At 49.2% G+C, this 17,956-nt stretch overlaps 1 protein-coding gene across 3 annotated transcripts in view; it reads left to right on the top strand.

Moving 5' to 3' along the window:
- Positions 1–17,956, top strand: part of USP47 (ubiquitin specific peptidase 47) — a 112,509-nt gene that overhangs the window by 54,177 nt on the left and 40,376 nt on the right. For 2 of the 3 annotated variants that reach the window (XM_088460520.1, XM_088460522.1), the window contains 6 exons: positions 1,349–1,501; positions 2,390–2,554; positions 14,179–14,307; positions 15,920–15,996; positions 16,388–16,443; positions 17,332–17,444. In XM_088460520.1, the coding sequence (XP_088316646.1) occupies positions 1,349–1,501; positions 2,390–2,554; positions 14,179–14,307; positions 15,920–15,996; positions 16,388–16,443; positions 17,332–17,444 (693 nt within the window). The remainder of the gene's footprint in view (positions 1–1,348; positions 1,502–2,389; positions 2,555–14,178; positions 14,308–15,919; positions 15,997–16,387; positions 16,444–17,331; positions 17,445–17,956) is intronic. The other variant, XM_088460521.1, reaches the window with a different exon arrangement.

The following is a 17,956-nucleotide window of genomic DNA, read 5'->3' as shown; positions in this document are numbered from 1 at the left end:
GTCAGGAGCCATCGGAAAGCTCCAAGTGATGGCGGCATCGATCCCTGCATTGAATGGAAAAAGTGTCTCTGGAGCGGTAACATTGATGATTGCCGACCATAGATTTCCGATGGCCATTCTTGATTCATTCTTTTGGTATGGTGGGATGGGATGTAGAAGGGGAGGATAAAGCTTACAAACGTTTATTATATGCTCCTGATAGCGCCATCTACACCCCAAGCTTGGCAGCGTCCTCCAGGTGTAATTTAAGTATATATGAGTTGTCTTAGGCACTTCCATACAGTTACCCAGCTGCTGTGGGTGTAAAGTAGGTGCACAACCCTCACAGAAAGATACAGCAGATATATCGGCTGCGCCTGTGTAGATGACGTTTGGTGCAGAGATTCCCAAAGCGTCACATTTATTTATCTACAGTAATAAGATTTTGTAAAACTCCGACATAAACCAACAATACAATGTTAGTTACTAAGCAAAGTTCTAAAAGGAAGAGTTACAATGTATCATATAACTCCAATGATAAATCTGAATTACAGGAACATTATTACATTACAATATTATCATATGTGATGAGACAATGATTATGTGCTAATAATACTGATAGTGATCACAAAGGGAGGGATGTTTATACTTTATATTCAGTCACCATACAGTCTGTAGCTGCGCCGTTTTCTATGCGTTTAATCAGCCGCAGTACAGTCTCCAGTGCAGGTATAATAACGTTTGTGGATACAGAGTAACAGATAATTAGCTGTGTAGTGTAATTAATGAGACCCATCTAAATGTTCCGTTTCCTAATCAGGAATGATAAAGTGAGTAGTAATTACAGCACCTTAGTCAGGTATTCAGCGGCCTTCGGTCTTTATTATGGTGCTCATTGTGTCCTTTGGAGAGCGTTACAGTGATGGTCAGTCTGACACTGACCTGTCTCCTGTAACAGCCGGATGCGATCGTCTGGTGCCGGTAACTCTCTGCTGAGAGACCGTATGTGTAGGCTGAAATGATTGCCACTTACTCAGCAGGTTCCTAAGAAGAAGCTGAGGCTGCTTGCAGACGGGGGGCTCTCTTGGAGTAAAGGGAGCGGTCTCGGTATAGTATTGTCCATCTGCTTATTCCGTGATAGATGTTCAGTCCAATGGAACAAACTGAAAAAAATGGTACATTATTGTATCAAACAGCTTAACGTGTTTCAGTGCGTCAGGCACCTTTGTCAGAGGCATGAGATCAGAGCTTTGGGAGTTTCTGTACAAATTTCATCTACACAAGCGCAGCCGATATATCTGTTCCCCCAGAAGTAGCCAGAGAAGTGGATGTAACAGTGAGTACCACAGATCCCCTCTTCTCTCTGTAGGGCCTCCGGTTTTTGCACTTCCCTTATCTCCTGACTCTGCAGCTGAAGAGATTTGACTTTGATTACACCAGCATGCACCGCATCAAGCTGAACGATCGCATGACCTTCCTGGAGGAGCTGGACATGAGCCCGTTTATCGATGTGGAAGATGAGGTAAGTTTGTGTCCGGTAATGTCACAACCATCTTGGTATTGTATAAAGGTTCTTCAAGGCCTGTGCACATGGAGTTTGCTCAGTAAAAGGAGCCTCCCTGGGGTTACAGGACACCAGCAGAAGACTTGTAGGCGCTCGGTTATAGACACATTGATTCTGTACCATGATACATTGATGACACATTAATCAGTAATGGGACTGAAGTGACCTGCCATCCCTATTGGGAAGCTGATACGGTTACGGCCTGGTACACGCAGATGGTCCGGTCCTTCCTAGGATAGTCAGATACAGCCTGCTACACGCAGATAGTCCGGTCCTTGCTAAGTCAGTCAGATACAGCCTGGTACACGCATGTAATCCGGACCTTGCTTGGACAGTCGGATACAGCCTGGTATAATCCGGTCCTTGCTAGGACAGTCAGATACAGCCTGGTATAATCCGGTCCTTGCTAGGACAGTCAGATACAGCCTGGTATAATCCGGTCTTTGCTAGGACAGTCGGATACAGCCTGGTATAATCCGGTCCTTGCTAGGACAGTCAGATACAGGCTGCTACACGCAGATAATCCGGTCCTTGCTAGGACAGTCAGATACAGCCTGGTATAATCCGGTCCTTGCTAGGACAGTCGTATACAGCCTGGTATAATCCGGTCCTTGCTAGGACAGTCGGATACAGCCTTACAGTTACATTTTCATCTTGTCCGCAGTTAAAATTGACACCGACAATTGGGAGGTAGAATCGTTTCCTGAGTTGTCTATAAAGAAAGAGGGATTACATAGAACTCCGTAACCGCAACCCTTGGGCATGACAGAAATGTGTTGGTTTGATGCATAGGAACTGTGGTCACTCCCATTTACTGGTCCCCTTGTTCTGTCTTATGTCTGTAAGAAGTCCCCTCAGACAGAGAGCTGCACAGACAGTGGCGCAGAGAACGAGGGCAGCTGCCACAGCGACCAGCTGAGCAATGACTTCTGCACGGACGATGCGCTGGACGAGGGCATTGGTCTGGAGAGTAACAGTAGCGTGGAAAAGCTGAATAAGTTGTCGGAGAAGGTAAATGGTATATAGAGATGATGGCGCGACATTGGCGCATTATTTACCGTGAGTGATCCTTCATTATGTCATGGGTGTAATATCAGCATAGATGCCCCCGTGTCCTGTATGTGCCCAGTGACCGCTGCCCCCGTGTCCTGTATGTGCCCAGTGACCGCTGCCCCCGTGTCCTGTATGTGCCCAGTGACCGCTGCCCCTGTGTCCTGTCTGTGCCCACTGACAGCTACCCCTGTGTCCTGTCTGTGCCCACTGACAGCTGCACCGGTCTAGAACTTTCCTACTGGTTTTGTGTTGGTGCTGGACCTGACTTGTCCTGGGCAGCTTACTGACCTCCAACCGGTTCTAGCGGAGTGACACCGGGCGCACAAAATACATGGGCGCCCGCAGAAATTAGCGAATGCCAGACCCAAGCTTAGGTGTGATACAACTTTCTACTTCAGGGTCCATAGGGGGTCCACAGGGTTGACCTTGGGGATATAGGTTGGGAACCAAATCCAGGCACCACGCAATTAAAGCTTTCAGCTCCCAGGATGCACTGGGTCGACTCTCCCTATTATTATCCCACCCCCAAGCCAGAGGCACCTCAGTTTAAGTTGGTGCCTCTGGTGCCCCTAAGCTTTATTTAAGACACTGAATATGGGCAGGTGAATGCAGTGACGTAGTGTAGTATATTATGTCATGCTTATGTGTGTATGGTATGTGTGTGTGTGTGTGTGTGTGTGTATGTATGTATATATATATATATATATATATAATACGTGTGTGTGACTTATGCTAGTGCTGACTGTCTGTATTCTCTGACCTGTCAGTGTATATCTATCCCTTTTCTTTACATTCTACATTCTACCCTGATACAGCTGTACTTAGGGTGGTTCTGAGATCTCGCATATATATATACTTGTCAGTGTTTGTGAGGTTGTCACATACTGTTGCGTGCTGCCCGTTGCCATATTTTAGGTGGAACTGTGTGTTGCATACGCTGAAAATGGGTCCCTGCAGCTAATCTTAGCATCAGTCAGGACCAGTATAGCGCTGCTTGATATTTCCGCCAAGATTGGTTAGATAGGTCTGCCCAGGAGAAAGAGCGTTATACTGCACCCATTTTTACCATCATGCAAGCCATGTGCTGCAGGTGTCAGTGCGGAGGATTTGACTCAGAAAAAGTTATGTATGTGGCGCCATCTGGTGCCGGGCCCCTTACACGACCTCCTCGGGCGGTTTGTTTCTCAGGATCCTCTCCATTGCGGATCACTGGGCGGGCCCCATTGTTGTAACTTGGGGTTACTTCACCATACTGCCCTTTTCATCTCAGGGTATCTCGCAGTTTCTTGCGCTCTTCCCCTGTGACACAGACTACCGCTCCCTGCAGGGGTTTTTCGCAGTATATGAATTCCCCCTGGTGCCACCATAGTCTGTCATTCCCCTTTGCAGGGATTACCACAACAGCCACCCTGGGTGGATGTAGTTTTCTATGAAACGCAATATGGCGTGGTTGACGCCCTGTGGTTACTTCTCAGTTGTCTCTGCCATGAACTGGATGCTGTTTTGGGCTCTTTCCATCTTACACGTGGGGGAGCCTATTTCAAGTATTATTATCCCTGTTTTAGGGCTGGTAGCAGGTCCATTCTGGTTAGAGAGAATGTCGACCTGTACCTTACACCGTCAGTCTAACGTGCCTTCGGGTTCCCTGTTTCTCCTTCATCCACTAGGGGACACTGGAGCTTCATGACAGTGGGGTATAGACGGTGGGTTGAGTTGAGCCTGGCACTTTAAAAATCTACAAGTGTGACTGGCTCCTCCCCCTCTATGCCCCATCAACCCCAGTTTTAAAGAACTGAGCCCGAGAGGAGATGGAGAACAGACCGGTGCACAGGGGCTGTCTCCAGCCCTTAAGTATATATATATTAATTTATAAAGAAGAAACAAGAGGACAGGCAGACTGTTAGCTGTGACAGTCTGCCTGCATCGTGGGAGCCGCCAGAGAGGGGACCACACAGCTACTGCAGCCTGTGTCCGGTCACCCTATGGAGGGGAGGCTGCCTTTTGGCAGTGAAGGAGTCATCAGACTCAGCGGGGACCGCCACAGCTAACACTGGCTTGTGTCCGGGTCCCCGCTCTCCCCTCACAGCCCAGCGCTCTGGCCGCAGCAGCCCTGTGAGTATGCACACCTCTCCTGTCTAGCAGGAGAGGTGAAAATAATTTGCTGGGGTTTTTTAACAGCGCGCGGCTGTCAGTGCCACGCTGGTGTTGCGGAAGAACACCAGCGCTGGCTGTTAGGTAGGCTCTGCAGAAGAAGCGGCGGTCCTACCTGTGCGTGCCGGTGCTTGTGTAAAGGCACCGGCACGTTAATCACTGGCGGCAGTCGTGCCGCTGGCCCCCGCGTGCGGCTGGGATGCAGGGCTATGCCGCGCGCATATAATAGCGGCGGCCATTGACAAAAGGGGGTGGAGCTTATAGGCCCTCCTCCTCTTCCTCCTTCACTGCTGGGCTCGTTTGGCGCGCTCTGAGAGGGAGTGGCGCCTCTGTAGAGCTAGAGCGGATCGGAGGGGAGAAGACTGAGCTTCTACAGGGGGTCTGTAATTACAGTAAGGTAGTTCACTACCTTCTGTTTTTTTTTTTATTGATTCTGCTCCTCCCTTATATTTCACTGTCTGCCCCTGTTACTGAGCTGCATTATTATTCTGCTCCTCCTATACTGCTCTGTCTGCATCCTGAGTAGCATTATTATTGAAATTCTGCTCCTCCCTTATTGCTCTGTCTGCACCCATACTTGAGTAGCATTATTATTGAAATTCTGCTTCTCCCTATACTCCTTTTGCTCTACTGAGTTGTATGTGGTGTCTGTCTGTGAGTAAATGATGACATCCAGAACAGAAAAAGCTGCTTCACAAAAGCTGTTTGCCTGCAGTAAGTGCAGGAAAAAATTTACCCATGCTCGCTCCGAAGGGTCTTCCCTGTGCGAGACGTGTGAAGCAGAGAGTGCTAGCACGCAGTCTGTCACTCCCTCCTTCATAAATAGTTTGGCAGGGGTCATGGCGGATCTTTCTTCTGAATTAGCCGCTTCCCGTAGGGAACGGGAGGCCGCCAGAGATCTACCTAGCACATCTCACCCTTCTTTTCTAGCAACAGAACCAGCGTGGGCTCAGAATTTAGTCCGCTCAGTGAATAGCCTTGCTCAGGTTATGGGTTCTGCGTCTAAAGCTCCTGAAGCTACGGTAAGTCGCTCATCTAAGAAGAGGGCTCTTCCGGCGGTTCTCCAGTCAGATGAGGACTCGGCAGCGGATCACTCGTCTCAGGAGGAAGGGGAGATGCTGGACGAATCAGACGTAGAGACTTACTCACAAGTACCTGAGGCAATGCAAGGTATTGATTCACTCATCCTAGCGGTGAGGGAAGTTCTTAAGATTTCTGGCCCGGAAGCTCCAGAATCGTTAGAAGACTCCTTGTTTGCCAGGTCACAGAAGATTGCTATCACATTCCCTGTTTCTCTCCAGTTGGACGAACAGATGACGGCAGCTTGGCAGAATCCGGACCGTAAATTCCAGATTCCTAAGCGTTTTTTCTCTCTCTACCCGTTTCCTGCCGAAAATAGAAAGAGGTGGGAGACCCCGCCATCTGTGGATTCTTCGGTTTCTCGGTTGTCAAAGAAGACCACGTTACCGGTTCCAGGAGCTACTACATTGAAGGAAACCTCAGAGCGGAGATTAGAAACCACTTTGAAATCCATTTATACGGCTGCAGGTGCTCTTCTCTGGCCGGCCTTGGTAGGATCTTGGGTCAACAAGGCTGTGGAAAAGTGGGCGGAACAATTGACTGAGGGTCTTAAATCCAACACTCCGCGGGCAGATCTGATTACCTTGGCAGAACATATTCAGGAGTCTGCAGTATACTTAGGAGACTCCTCCAGAGATATCGGCCAGGTAGGCGCTAGGATTTCTGCTTCGGCGATCTCTGCTCGCCGGGCACTTTGGCTTCGTGCCTGGCAAGCGGATGCTGAGTCAAAGAGAGCAGTGGAAGCTCTTCCTTTCACAGGCGATATTTTATTTGGTCCAGAGCTGGACAAGTGGATCTCGCTGGCCACTGGAGGTAAGAGTACTTTTCTACCTTCATCAGCACCTCCTCCGCGTCGCTCGTTTAGGGGACCTTCATTTCGTTCCTTTCGAGCATCTGCAAGATTTCAGGGACGATCGCGAGGTTCGTCTTCAGCGGGGCGAGGAGGCCGTGCTAGAGGACGTCAAGCGACTAATGCCCGCCGTCCAGATCCCAAGCCAGCAGACAAGCCTGTGGCATGACGGGCTCCCATCCCATCTCGGAGATCCGAAGGTGGGGGCTCGCCTCCAGCGTTTCTCGGAGGTTTGGAGATGGACTTCTCCAGACACTTGGGTTCGGAATCTGGTATCTCAGGGATACAAGATCGAGTTTGCCCGTCGATCCCTTGAAGCAACTAATTTTGCGTCAAGCGATCGAGAAACTTTTGCTGGCCGAGGTTCTGGTGTCGGTTCCCACTGCACAAAGACAACAAGGGTTTTACTCAAACCTTTTTGTGGTTCCGAAACCGGATGGGTCAGTCAGACCCATTCTGAATCTGAAATCCTTGAACCAGTATCTTTCATTTCACAGGTTCAAAATGGAGTCTCTCCATTCTGTCATTGCGGGACTAGAGGCAGGAGAGTTTCTGGTGTCGATCGATATCAAGGACTCCTATCTGCATGTCCCAATTTGGGTTCCTCACCAGGCTTTCCTCAGATTTGCCATCAAGGAAGCTCATTACCAGTTTCAGGCCCTGCCGTTCGGTCTCTCGTCAGCTCCCAGGGTATTCACCAAGGTGATGGCCGTCATGGTATCCCACTTGCGCTCTCGGGGGGTGACGATAGTTCCGTACCTAGACGATTTACTCATCAAGGCTCCAACGGCAGAACTTTTACACCAAGTGTCCCTTACACATCAGATTCTCATTCAACACGGATGGATTGTGAACTTCCAGAAGTCTCAGTTGATGCCGTCCCAGAGACTTCAGTTCCTAGGAATGATTCTAGACACTGTTCTGCTTCGTGTATTCTTGCCAAGGGACAAGGCCATAGCCATACAGGAGCTGGTTCGTTTGGTGTTCAGACCCAGGAAAGTGTCCGTGCATCTTTGCATCCGTCTCCTGGGAAAAATGGTGGCTTCCTTCGAGGCCATCCAATTCGGCAGATTTCACTCCAGAATTTTTCAACTGGATCTTTTGTCTCAATGGTCCGGGTCCCACCTACAGATGCATCGGCTGGTGCGTCTGTCTCCCCGGACCCGCATATCCTTGCTCTGGAGCATCTGTTAGCGGGTCGGCGCTTTGGAATTTGGAATTGGACCTTGGTCACCACGGACGCCAGCCTCCGCGGATGGGGAGCTGTGGTTCTGGGCAGTCACTTCCAGGGGCTTTGGTCGCAGCAGGAATCCCTCTTACCAATCAATGTTCTCGAACTGCGGGCAGTCTACAGAGCTTTGATACAGGCTGCTCCTCTGTTACAAGGATTTCCGGTTGGGATACAATCCGACAACGCCACTGCAGTGGCATACATAAATCGCCAAGGAGGAACCCGCAGTCGTCTGGCAATGAGAGAAGCCAGTCGCATCCTTCTGTGGGCTGAAAGACACGTAGAGGTAATTTCCGCAGTGTTTATTCCGGGAGTCGACAACTGGGAAGCGGACTACCTCAGTCGTCAGGATCTTCATCCCGGGGAGTGGTCCCTTCATCCCGAGGTCTTTCATCAATTGGTTTGCAGATGGGGGAAACCACAGATAGACCTGATGGCATCACGGATAAATCATCAACTACCCCTTTACTGCTCCAGGACCATGGATCCGGCAGCGGTGGGAGCAGATGCTTTACTGATCCCTTGGCCGTACAGCCTTGTGTACCTGTTCCCACCGTTTCCGCTTCTCCCTCGGATTCTCAAGCGGATCAAACGAGAGTCGTCCACCGTCACCCTAGTGGCTCCGGATTGGCCTCGTCGGGTTTGGTACTCCGATCTCTTATTCTTTCTGGCAGACGAACCTTGGCCTCTTCCGCTACGATCGGACCTTCTACAGCAGGGTCCATGTGTGTACCCAGATTTACGGCGGCTTCGTTTAACGGCGTGGCTATTGAGACCGCCATACTAAGAAGCCATGGTGTTCCTAGGTCGGTCATTCCTACCATGCTTAGGGCTAGAAAACCGGTAACATCAGCGCATTATCATCGCATTTGGAGGGCTTATATCTCCTGGTGTGAGGGTTGTGGATCTTCCACTTCCTCTTTTCATTTACCTCGTCTTCTTCTTTTTCTTCAAAAAGGCCTTGATGCGGGCCTACGCTTGGGATCGCTTAAAGTGCAGATTTCTGCTCTTTCTATTTTTTTCCAGTGTCGCCTAGCTCTGATTCCGGAGGTTCAGACCTTTTTTCAAGGGGTACTTAGAATTCAGCCCCCCTTTGTGCCACCCACGGCTCCTTGGGACCTGAATCTTGTTTTATCTTTTCTTCAGTCATCCACCTTTGAGCCTTTGCAGGATGTGGAATTGAAGTATTTGACTTGGAAGATGATCCTTTTATTGGCCCTGGCTTCGGCCAGACGAGTGTCTGAACTTGGAGCCTTGTCCTGCCGTTCTCCTTACTTGATTTTTCACGAAGATCGGGCGGAACTTCGTACCCGCCCTTCCTTTTTGCCCAAGGTGGTCTCGGGTTTTCATCTGAATCAGCCGATTGTAGTCCCAGCGTTGTCGGACTCTTCCGGGGATTCTCACTCTTTGGATGTGGTTCTGGCACTTCGCATTTATGTGGCCCGTACTGAGGGACTACGTAAATCAGAGGCACTGTTCATCCTTTATGATGCCAATCGGCGTGGCTGGCCTGCATCTAAGCAGACTTTGGCCAGGTGGATTCGTCTGACTATTCGTCAGGCATATGTTGCTTCTGCTCGACCACCGCCGGTATCCATTTCTGCGCATTCTACGCGCTCTGTGGGTACTTCTTGGGCGGCACGTAGAGGTGTCTCGGCTTCACAGCTTTGTAGAGCAGCTACGTGGTCTTCGGTTCATACTTTTGTGCGTTTCTACAGATTTGACACTTTTGCGGCTTCTGCTTCAAATTTTGGTCGCAGTGTCTTGCAGGGCGTTCAGCACTCTCCCCCCCAGGAGGGTAGCTTTGGGACGTCCCCACTGTCATGAAACTCCAGTGTCCCCTAGTGGATGAAGGAGAAAACAGGATTTTGGTACTTACCGTTAAATCCATTTCTCCGATTCCACAGGGGACACTGGACGCCCACCCAGTGCTTCTTGCCTGTTATCAATTACTTGTTCTGCTTCAGTTCTGTTGCAGTTTGGTCTGTTTTTGTTGTGTGACTGTTTATCCCTGCAGCCAGTTGTGTTCCTGCAGTGTGTCAGTATGTTGGATTGTTTCTTTCCTGTTCTCCTTCTCTTCTTCAGTCTGTTCTCCATCTCCTCTCGGGCTCAGTTCTTTAAAACTGGGGCTGATGGGGCATAGAGGGGGAGGAGCCAGTCACACTTGTAGATTTTTAAAGTGCCAGGCTCAACTCAACCCACCGTCTATACCCCACTGTCATGAAGCTCCAGTGTCCCATGTGGAATCTGAGAAATGGATTTAACGGTAAGTACCAAAATCCTGTTTTCTGACTAGCGGGTGGATCGCATGGCGGGACTCTGGCTGTCGCCAGATACGAGACATCACAACAGCGATTTGGCCTCCTGTCCCGAATTCCCTGAGGGTCATCACGAGCCCCTCCTGGGGTGGATTGGCATGTTACTCGTCTGATTACAGACGTTACTATGCCTCCCATTCCTACGTGGTCGGATTCTCTGGATCCATAGGTGGTAACTCTGCCTGAAATATATGCAGTTGTCTTATGTGGATATACCTACTTTGGATACCAGCCTCCTAACTTTCAGAGTTACGGCTGCGACTGTATCTGCCGTAATAACCTGTGACTGCACTCTGGGAATGCGGAGGTGTAGATACCATCTATGGGGAAGCTCTTGTTTGGTCTTGACCTTGACAAGATTGTAGTAACATTGGCAGTATTACTAACGACAAGTTCACCGCCCTTAGCTACTCCCACTACTAGACCTCAGACTAAATCTGTTCAGTCTTTTGACCCTCGGGTTCAGCCTAAAGGTCAGTCTTTTCTTCGGCTGTCGGCCTCCACGAGGGCCGCCATACCTGGTACCGAGCAGATTTGGACATCCAGACGCCCTGCTTCTAAACCGGAGGAGGAACCTTCAGCCTGACGCGTCAGGTTTTTCATCTGGGGGAGTGAGATACCGGTTTTCTCAGTTCGCCCAGTGCTGGTGTCAAGTCACCACAATTGCTTGGGTAAGAGTTGAAGTCTCTAACTGCTTTCCTTCAGACCGAACAAGGCCTTACAGGTCCAGAGAGCGATACAGTCCTTGCGATAAGCAGGAGTAATTATACCAGCCCCGCTATTTCAGCGAGGGACTGGTTATTCTGCTTTCTGATGCAGAGGCCGTATGGTTCTCATTGGCCTATCCTATATCGGAATCCCTGAACCAAGTCCTGAAGGTGCCTAGGTTCAGGAGGGTACCCCTACGTTCCATCATCCAAGCTATGGATCCTGGGGGTCTTTATGGTGTTGCTGGTTATTCACGTGACTACAGGTACCTGTAGAGCTCTCTCTCTTCAGCGATAGCTCAGGGTTGCTTTGCCACAGCAACTCTTCCAGTTTTCAGGTTCTGCCCTTTGGACTGTCCAAAGCTCCACCGGGGTTTGTCAGATTTATGGCTTTTAGGACGGTCCTCCTTTTCAGGGTATCCGACTGCTCCTGTATCCAGACGTCGTCCTGTTCTTTACAGAATCACCGGAGTTCTTTGAAGCCATTTCCAGTTACCCATTACTTCCCTTCACTAGCAGGAAGGGTTAATCAAGTGGGGAAAAAAAAAAAAGTCCTCCCTGAATTCCTCACAGGATATGGTTAGTCTGGGAGCCCTGCTGGATTCTCAGAATTGGAGTATCTTTTCTGATATCAGACAAGATCTCCACTCTTTTATCTACGGGTGCGCTGACGTCTCCACAGTTGACGAGTGTCTATACACTCTGTCATGTGGGTTCTGGAATCCAGGGTGTCTACCTTCAAAAGGGTAGTATATGCTCAGGTCCATTCCAGGCCTTTGCAAAGACTGACCCTTTCCAGATGGAATTCCATCGGATCACTGTTTAGAGATGTTCTCTCCGGAGATGTGTATTTCTCTATCTGGGTGGTTATGGCCATCTCATCTAGGTTAGTCCTTACTACAGACGCCAGTCTCTGAGGTGCTATGGCCGGTCCGCACTCTTTTCAGGGCTGTTGGACATCTGTCGCTTCCGCCCTGCCCATTAACTTGTTGGAACTTTAGGCTGTCTTGGGTCCTCACTCTGGCCTAACACAGGCTTCATGGTGAACCTCGAACGGTTCAGTCCAACAGTGTCATGATGGTGGCTTACTTCTAGAAGACACTGGTCGTGGGGTGGCAGTGACGGGAGTGTCACGCATTCTGACATAGTCCGAGAGTTTCCTCTCGACCATCTCTGCAGCGTCCATTCCGGGAGTTCTCCATTGGGAAGCAGACTTCCTCACCGTCCTGACGTGCATTCCGGGGACTAGTCTCTTTTTCCTTGAAAGGTTTCAACTCCTAGTGAGCAGAGGGGGCCTCCCATGGGGGGTCCTCATGGCTTTTCAGACTCTATCACACACTACCGGTGTTAGAGTCCAGCTCTTGAGATACTGAAGCAATCTTCGGTGACGCTTTGTCAGTGAAGGGGTCCTTCCACTTTGTGTACCGGTTTCCTCCGGTCTCCCTTCCTCCTCAAGGTCTTTGGAAGTGTTTCAATCGAGACGGAGATGTTTTACTGCTGGTGGCTCCTGATTGCCCCAGATGTCAGGGGTACTTGGATTTTCGGAGTCTCCCCATAGATACTCCATTCCTGATGCTTCACTATCCGGACCTGTTGTCTCAGGGTCCTTGTTTTGACCTGGATCGTTTGTCTTTGACCGAGTCCCTGTGGTGGTCCTATGGCTTCCCTGGCTTTGTCATCATTGAGATTAGAGCACATAGATCAGCTTTTGCTGGGTCCTACCATCCATGGTGGCAGGCATTATTCTTATGGTATCGTACCTGTCGCTACGATCCTCCGGTGTTCAGGATTTCCAGATATTCTGGCATTCCTTCCAGCTGGCTTGGGTCTCACCTGGCCTTCCTGACAGTGCAGATATCTACACTGTCAGTATGGTTCGGATGTGGAATTGCTCCACTCTGGTATCCAGTTCATCCTTCAGAGTGTTTTTTGGATTATGCCTCCATTTGTCCACCCTAGGGGCTCCTTGGGAGTTAGTTGTGGTTCTTCGTTCCCTCCGGGGACAGTCAATGGAACCGCTGGTTGTGATAGCCATTACATGGTCTATTGCTTATGCGCTCTCTCCCTCTCTTATGGAGTTTATATCCGCCAGGAGAGGGTCGGAATTGGGAGCGTTCTCATGTGGCTCCCTCTTCTGGATGGCATCATGTCAGGGTGTTAGTTGCACTCGCCCTGTGTTTCTTCCTAAAGTGGTTTTTAGGTTCCATATTATTCTGGAACTTGGGGTACGGCCATTCAGTTTTCAGTCCTCTCGGCCGGTGTGGCCTCATTGACTGTGGTCCGGTCTCTTCGGATTTCTGTGATCCGTTCAAGTTCCTTAGGGAAATCGGACTCATTATTTGTGGTCTGAGATTTCTGGATTTCACAGGAAAGGATGGCCGGCCTATAACCAGTTGTTGGCTGGATGGCTTCATATGTCTTCCTCAGGGGCCTACCCAGGGGTAGGCCTTTCTGTTGTTGCTGCTTGTTTTTCTCGGGCCGTGTACCCCTCGTGGACGGCTCGCTGTGGCGCCTCGGCTGTTCTGCCTTACTAGGTGGCCACGTGGTCTTCTGTCCACACCTTTTTAAGGTTCTAGGCATTGGTTTCCTTTGCCTCTCAGGATGCTTCCTTTTGGGCGACGGATTCTCCTCTCGGCACAGGAGCGTCCCCACCCTTGGTTGAACTGCTTTGGGACATCCCCAAGGTCAACCCTGTGGACCTCCTATGGACCCTGAAGTAGAAAACGAGAGATGGTAAGAACTTGCCTTTGTTATCTCGGTTTCTACGAAGTCCACAGGGCGCCCGCCCTGACGCACCTGGCTTCATATGGGCTGTGTTACTGGTCACCTGTTTCCCGTCTCCTTCTCTGAGAGTATGGTTATTGAGTGTTCCAGTCTTCTCTTTCTTTCCTCCTCCGGCCTTTGGCTACTTACAAACTGAGGTGCCTCTGGGTTGGGGGTGGGGTTATAGGGAGAGTGGACCCAGTGCATCCTGGGAGCTGAAAGCTTTAACTGCGTGGTGCCTGGATTTGGTTCCCAACCTATACCCCAAAGGTCAACCCTGTGGACCCTATGGACTTCGTAGAAACAGAGATAACAAAGGTAAGTTCTTACCAGATCTCTTGTTTTAGACCTCTGTCACCGTAACCTGGATCACTAATGTTCAGGGGGGCAGCTGACTGTTGTCAGTCTATGGAAATGTCCTGTACATCACTGTTACATAAGGTCCTATATGTACTGAAACATTCCTGAATTTGCCTTTTCAGAACTCTTTGTATGAGCTGTTTTCCGTGATGGTGCATTCAGGCAGTGCGGCGGGCGGCCATTACTATGCCTGTATCAAGTCGTTTGACGATGACCAGTGGTATAGTTTCAATGACCAGCACGTCAGCCGGGTGAGTGAGAGCAGACACCTGCTCAGGCTATTATAGCTCATATCATTATTCTGAGCGTTTGCTGTGGTACGCTGCCACTTCAGTGTATATAGTCCACCAGCCAAATGTGACGGCTATCCCTGCTTTACAGAACCATCATTGGGGTCAGAGAATTGGTTACATAGGGTAATTCCTACATGACAGATCCAAGTTACATTTTGCTGTATTCTGTGCCCTGTGAGAAAACCATTGCACCTTCTCAAATTTCCTAGTTACCCCTTATGTCTCTCTTCCTGCAGGCACTACAATATGCTTTATCACTCATAGTAAATGTCATGAAAGCAGCACTGACGTGTTCTCCTACAGTGCTGCCTTTATTTATGGCTCATGTCCGATGTGACTGTTCTGATATATGGGGGCCACAGATAGGAGGGACTGTACATATGTCTCCATAGCCAATAACACTTACTGTTTTATTGATATGTGCTCTGCAAGGAGCTACAGCCATGGCTAAAAGATATACTGAAGTAACATTACAGCATTACATAGGTGTCAGATGTTACTATGGTATACTGAGGTAACATTACATAAGTGTCAGATGTTACTATGGTTTACTGAGGTAACATTACAGCATTACATAAGTGTCAGATGTTACTATGGTATACTGAGGTAACATTACAGCATTACATAAGTGTCAGATGTTACTATGGTATACTGAGGTAGCATTACAGCATTACATAAGTGTCAGATGTTACTATGGTATACTGAGGTAACATTACAGCATTACGTAAGTGTCAGATGTTACTATGGTATACTGAGGTAACATTACAGCATTACATAAGTGTCAGAGGCTTTTATTGACAATTACATGAAGTTTATGCAGAGAGTGAATATTTGCAGTGTGACCCTTCTTTTTCAAGACCTCTGCAAGTCGCCCTGGCAGCTGTCACTCACCTTCTGGGCCACATACTGACTGATGGCCGCCCATTCTTACCTAATCAGTGCTTGGAGTTTGTCAGTATTTGTGGGTTTTTGTTTGTACACCCGCCTCTTGAGGATTGACCACAAGTTCTCAATGGGATTAAGGTCTGGGGAGTTTACTGGCCATGAACCCAAAAGTTCCATGTTTTGTTCCCCGAGTCAGTTATCAGTTTTGCCTTATGGCAAGATGCTCCATCATGCTGGAAAAGGCGGTGTTCATCACCAAACTGTTCTTGGATGGTTGGGAGAAGTTGCTCTTGGAGGATGTTTTGGTACCATTCTTTATTCATGGCTGTGTTCTTAGGCAAAATTGTGAGTTGCTGAGAAGCAGCCCCACACATGAATGGTCTCAGGATAGGATCATGCACACGGTACGATCTGTGCCATCAACAACTTGAGAGATCTTTCAGTGAAGTCGTCCTGCCTCATCTCTGAACAGGCAAAGCTGACAATATTGTCCAAGTTGGCTGCATGCATGGATGGACGATGAAAGATATCTTTATCATTCAAGCGGGAACACGTATCTTTGGTTGTTGTCACTTTGGTGACTGCAAAAAAAAAAATGATATGTACGATAACTTTATTATCGATATCGTTCATGAGTCGTACCGTGTACATACAATTAAGTCATCTGAAATTGTGTTTTATACAGATAACACCAGAGGATATTAAGAAAACCCATGGAGGATCCACAGGAAATCGAGGTTACTACTCCAGTGCCTTTGCCAGGTGTGTAGAGCTGATTACCCTCCCCTGTAATCCCCGGCAGAGGTATGCGTCACGGCCTATGTTTATTGGCTGGTTATTAGATGTTGTTAAATGGTTGAACCTTCTGTTACCAGTTACTAAGTGGCGATTATAGATGTGTATCAGTAAGTGCTTGTCATCTGATTTCACTGATGCTGTGTAGCTGATATAATGTGATCCGTAGTGGTCACCCCCTGTAATAGGCCGCCATGGCGTGGGCTGGACCAGTGGATAGGTATAGTGGTTAGTGATGTCAGGAGCTTCATTCTGTAAGCCTCCATTATAGATAGATGACGGCTACACGGTAACCATGCCCAGCAGGCACAGGTGGCTCCTGCCTTTATTTTACTGAATGTTTATATTCCCCCCCCAGCTCCACGAATGCCTACATGCTCATGTACCGCCTGAAGAACCCGACCAGAAATGCAAGTAAGTCATTTACTGACGTGATGAGCGTCTTCCTGGTGCTTCTTGCTAATCAGTCTCTGTGTTACGTGCACTGACTACTATGTCCACAGAGGTAGGACATGCTGGATCTTGTTGTACAGCAAGGTATTAGATCTGTGGAGCTCTGGCTTGTTTGGGACTATGTTGGCTAATTCCCTGCATCACCATTAGGGTTTATGTATAGAGGTTATGTGTAATCTGGCCAGAGAATGGAGAGGTGATGGAGATATAAGGACGTGGCTTCCTCTGAGTATGGGCACAGGATGATTGGGCACCATTAGGGTATATGTGTAATATGGCCAGAGAATGGAGAGGTGATGGAGATATAAGGACGTGGCTTCCTCTGAGTATGGGCACAGGATGATTGGGCACCATTAGGGTATATGTGTAATATGGCCAGAGAATGGGATGACACCCGTCCTGTACTCTCTCCCGCTCCTCTCTTCCATGTCCTTAGACCCAGGCGTCTGTGTCATGTGTGTGTGCAATAATAATCCGTAGTGTAAGGAATAGTATTGGCGCGTATATATGTGATATAGCCCAATTCTCACTGCGCTCCTGAGAATGGTCTGCATATCTGGCGCTTTATTTTACCTACTGGTTTTTCTTATGTTCCTTATTGAAGGGTAAAACCCTGAAGCCGGGTGCAACCGAGACCTTCGTCCGTACGTTACTTGCACCATCTCGTAATGCGAATGTTACGGAACTCATTGGTTCCTTTTTAAAATGTTCAGCATCTTCCAGTATTGACAAATTGTGTCTTGAATTTCACATCATTGGCTCCACGATGACGCACAGGCTCCACCCACATCACTTCTGCGCTGCGCTATGGTTTGGTTCTGTTTCCCAGCTTCCTGCTTTTACTTGCAGAGTTTCTGGAATCGAACGAGTTCCCAGAACACATCAAATGTCTGGTGCAGAGAGAGAAGGAGCAGGAAGAGGAGGACCGGCGGCAGCGAGAGATTGAGCGCAATACGTGTAAAGTTAGTACCTGTCCTAGGATGTGCTCTGTATTATGGGGGGCGGCAGGCTGGATACTGAGGGCTGTGCTCTGTATTATGGGGGGGGCAGGCTGGATTCTGAGGGCCGTGCTCTGTATTATGGGGGGCGGCAGGCTGGATACTGAGGGCTGTGCTCTGTATTATGGGGGGCGGCAGGCTGGATACTGAGGGCTCTGTATTATGGGGGTGGCAGGCTGGATACTGAGGGCTCTGTATTATGGGGGGCGGCAGGCTGGATACTGAGGGCCGTGCTCTGTATTATGGGGGGAGGCAGGCTGGATACTGAGGGCTCTGTATTATGGGGGGTGGCAGGCTGGATACTGAGGGCCGTGCTCTGTATTATAGGGGGCGGCTGGCTGGATACTGAGGGCTCTGTATTATGGGGGGCGGCTGGCTGGATACTGAGGGCTGTGCTCTGTATTATGGGGGGGGCAGGCTGGATTCTGAGGGCTGTGCTCTGTATTATGGGGGGCGGCAGGCTGGATACTGAGGGC

Source organism: Taudactylus pleione, unplaced genomic scaffold (genome assembly GCF_031769625.1).
Source record: "Taudactylus pleione unplaced genomic scaffold, aTauple2 ptg000047l, whole genome shotgun sequence".
NCBI classification, from domain to species: domain Eukaryota; kingdom Metazoa; phylum Chordata; class Amphibia; order Anura; family Myobatrachidae; genus Taudactylus; species Taudactylus pleione.
Note: the sequence above shows the minus strand (reverse complement) of the source record. Positions and strands in the feature narration are given on the sequence as shown.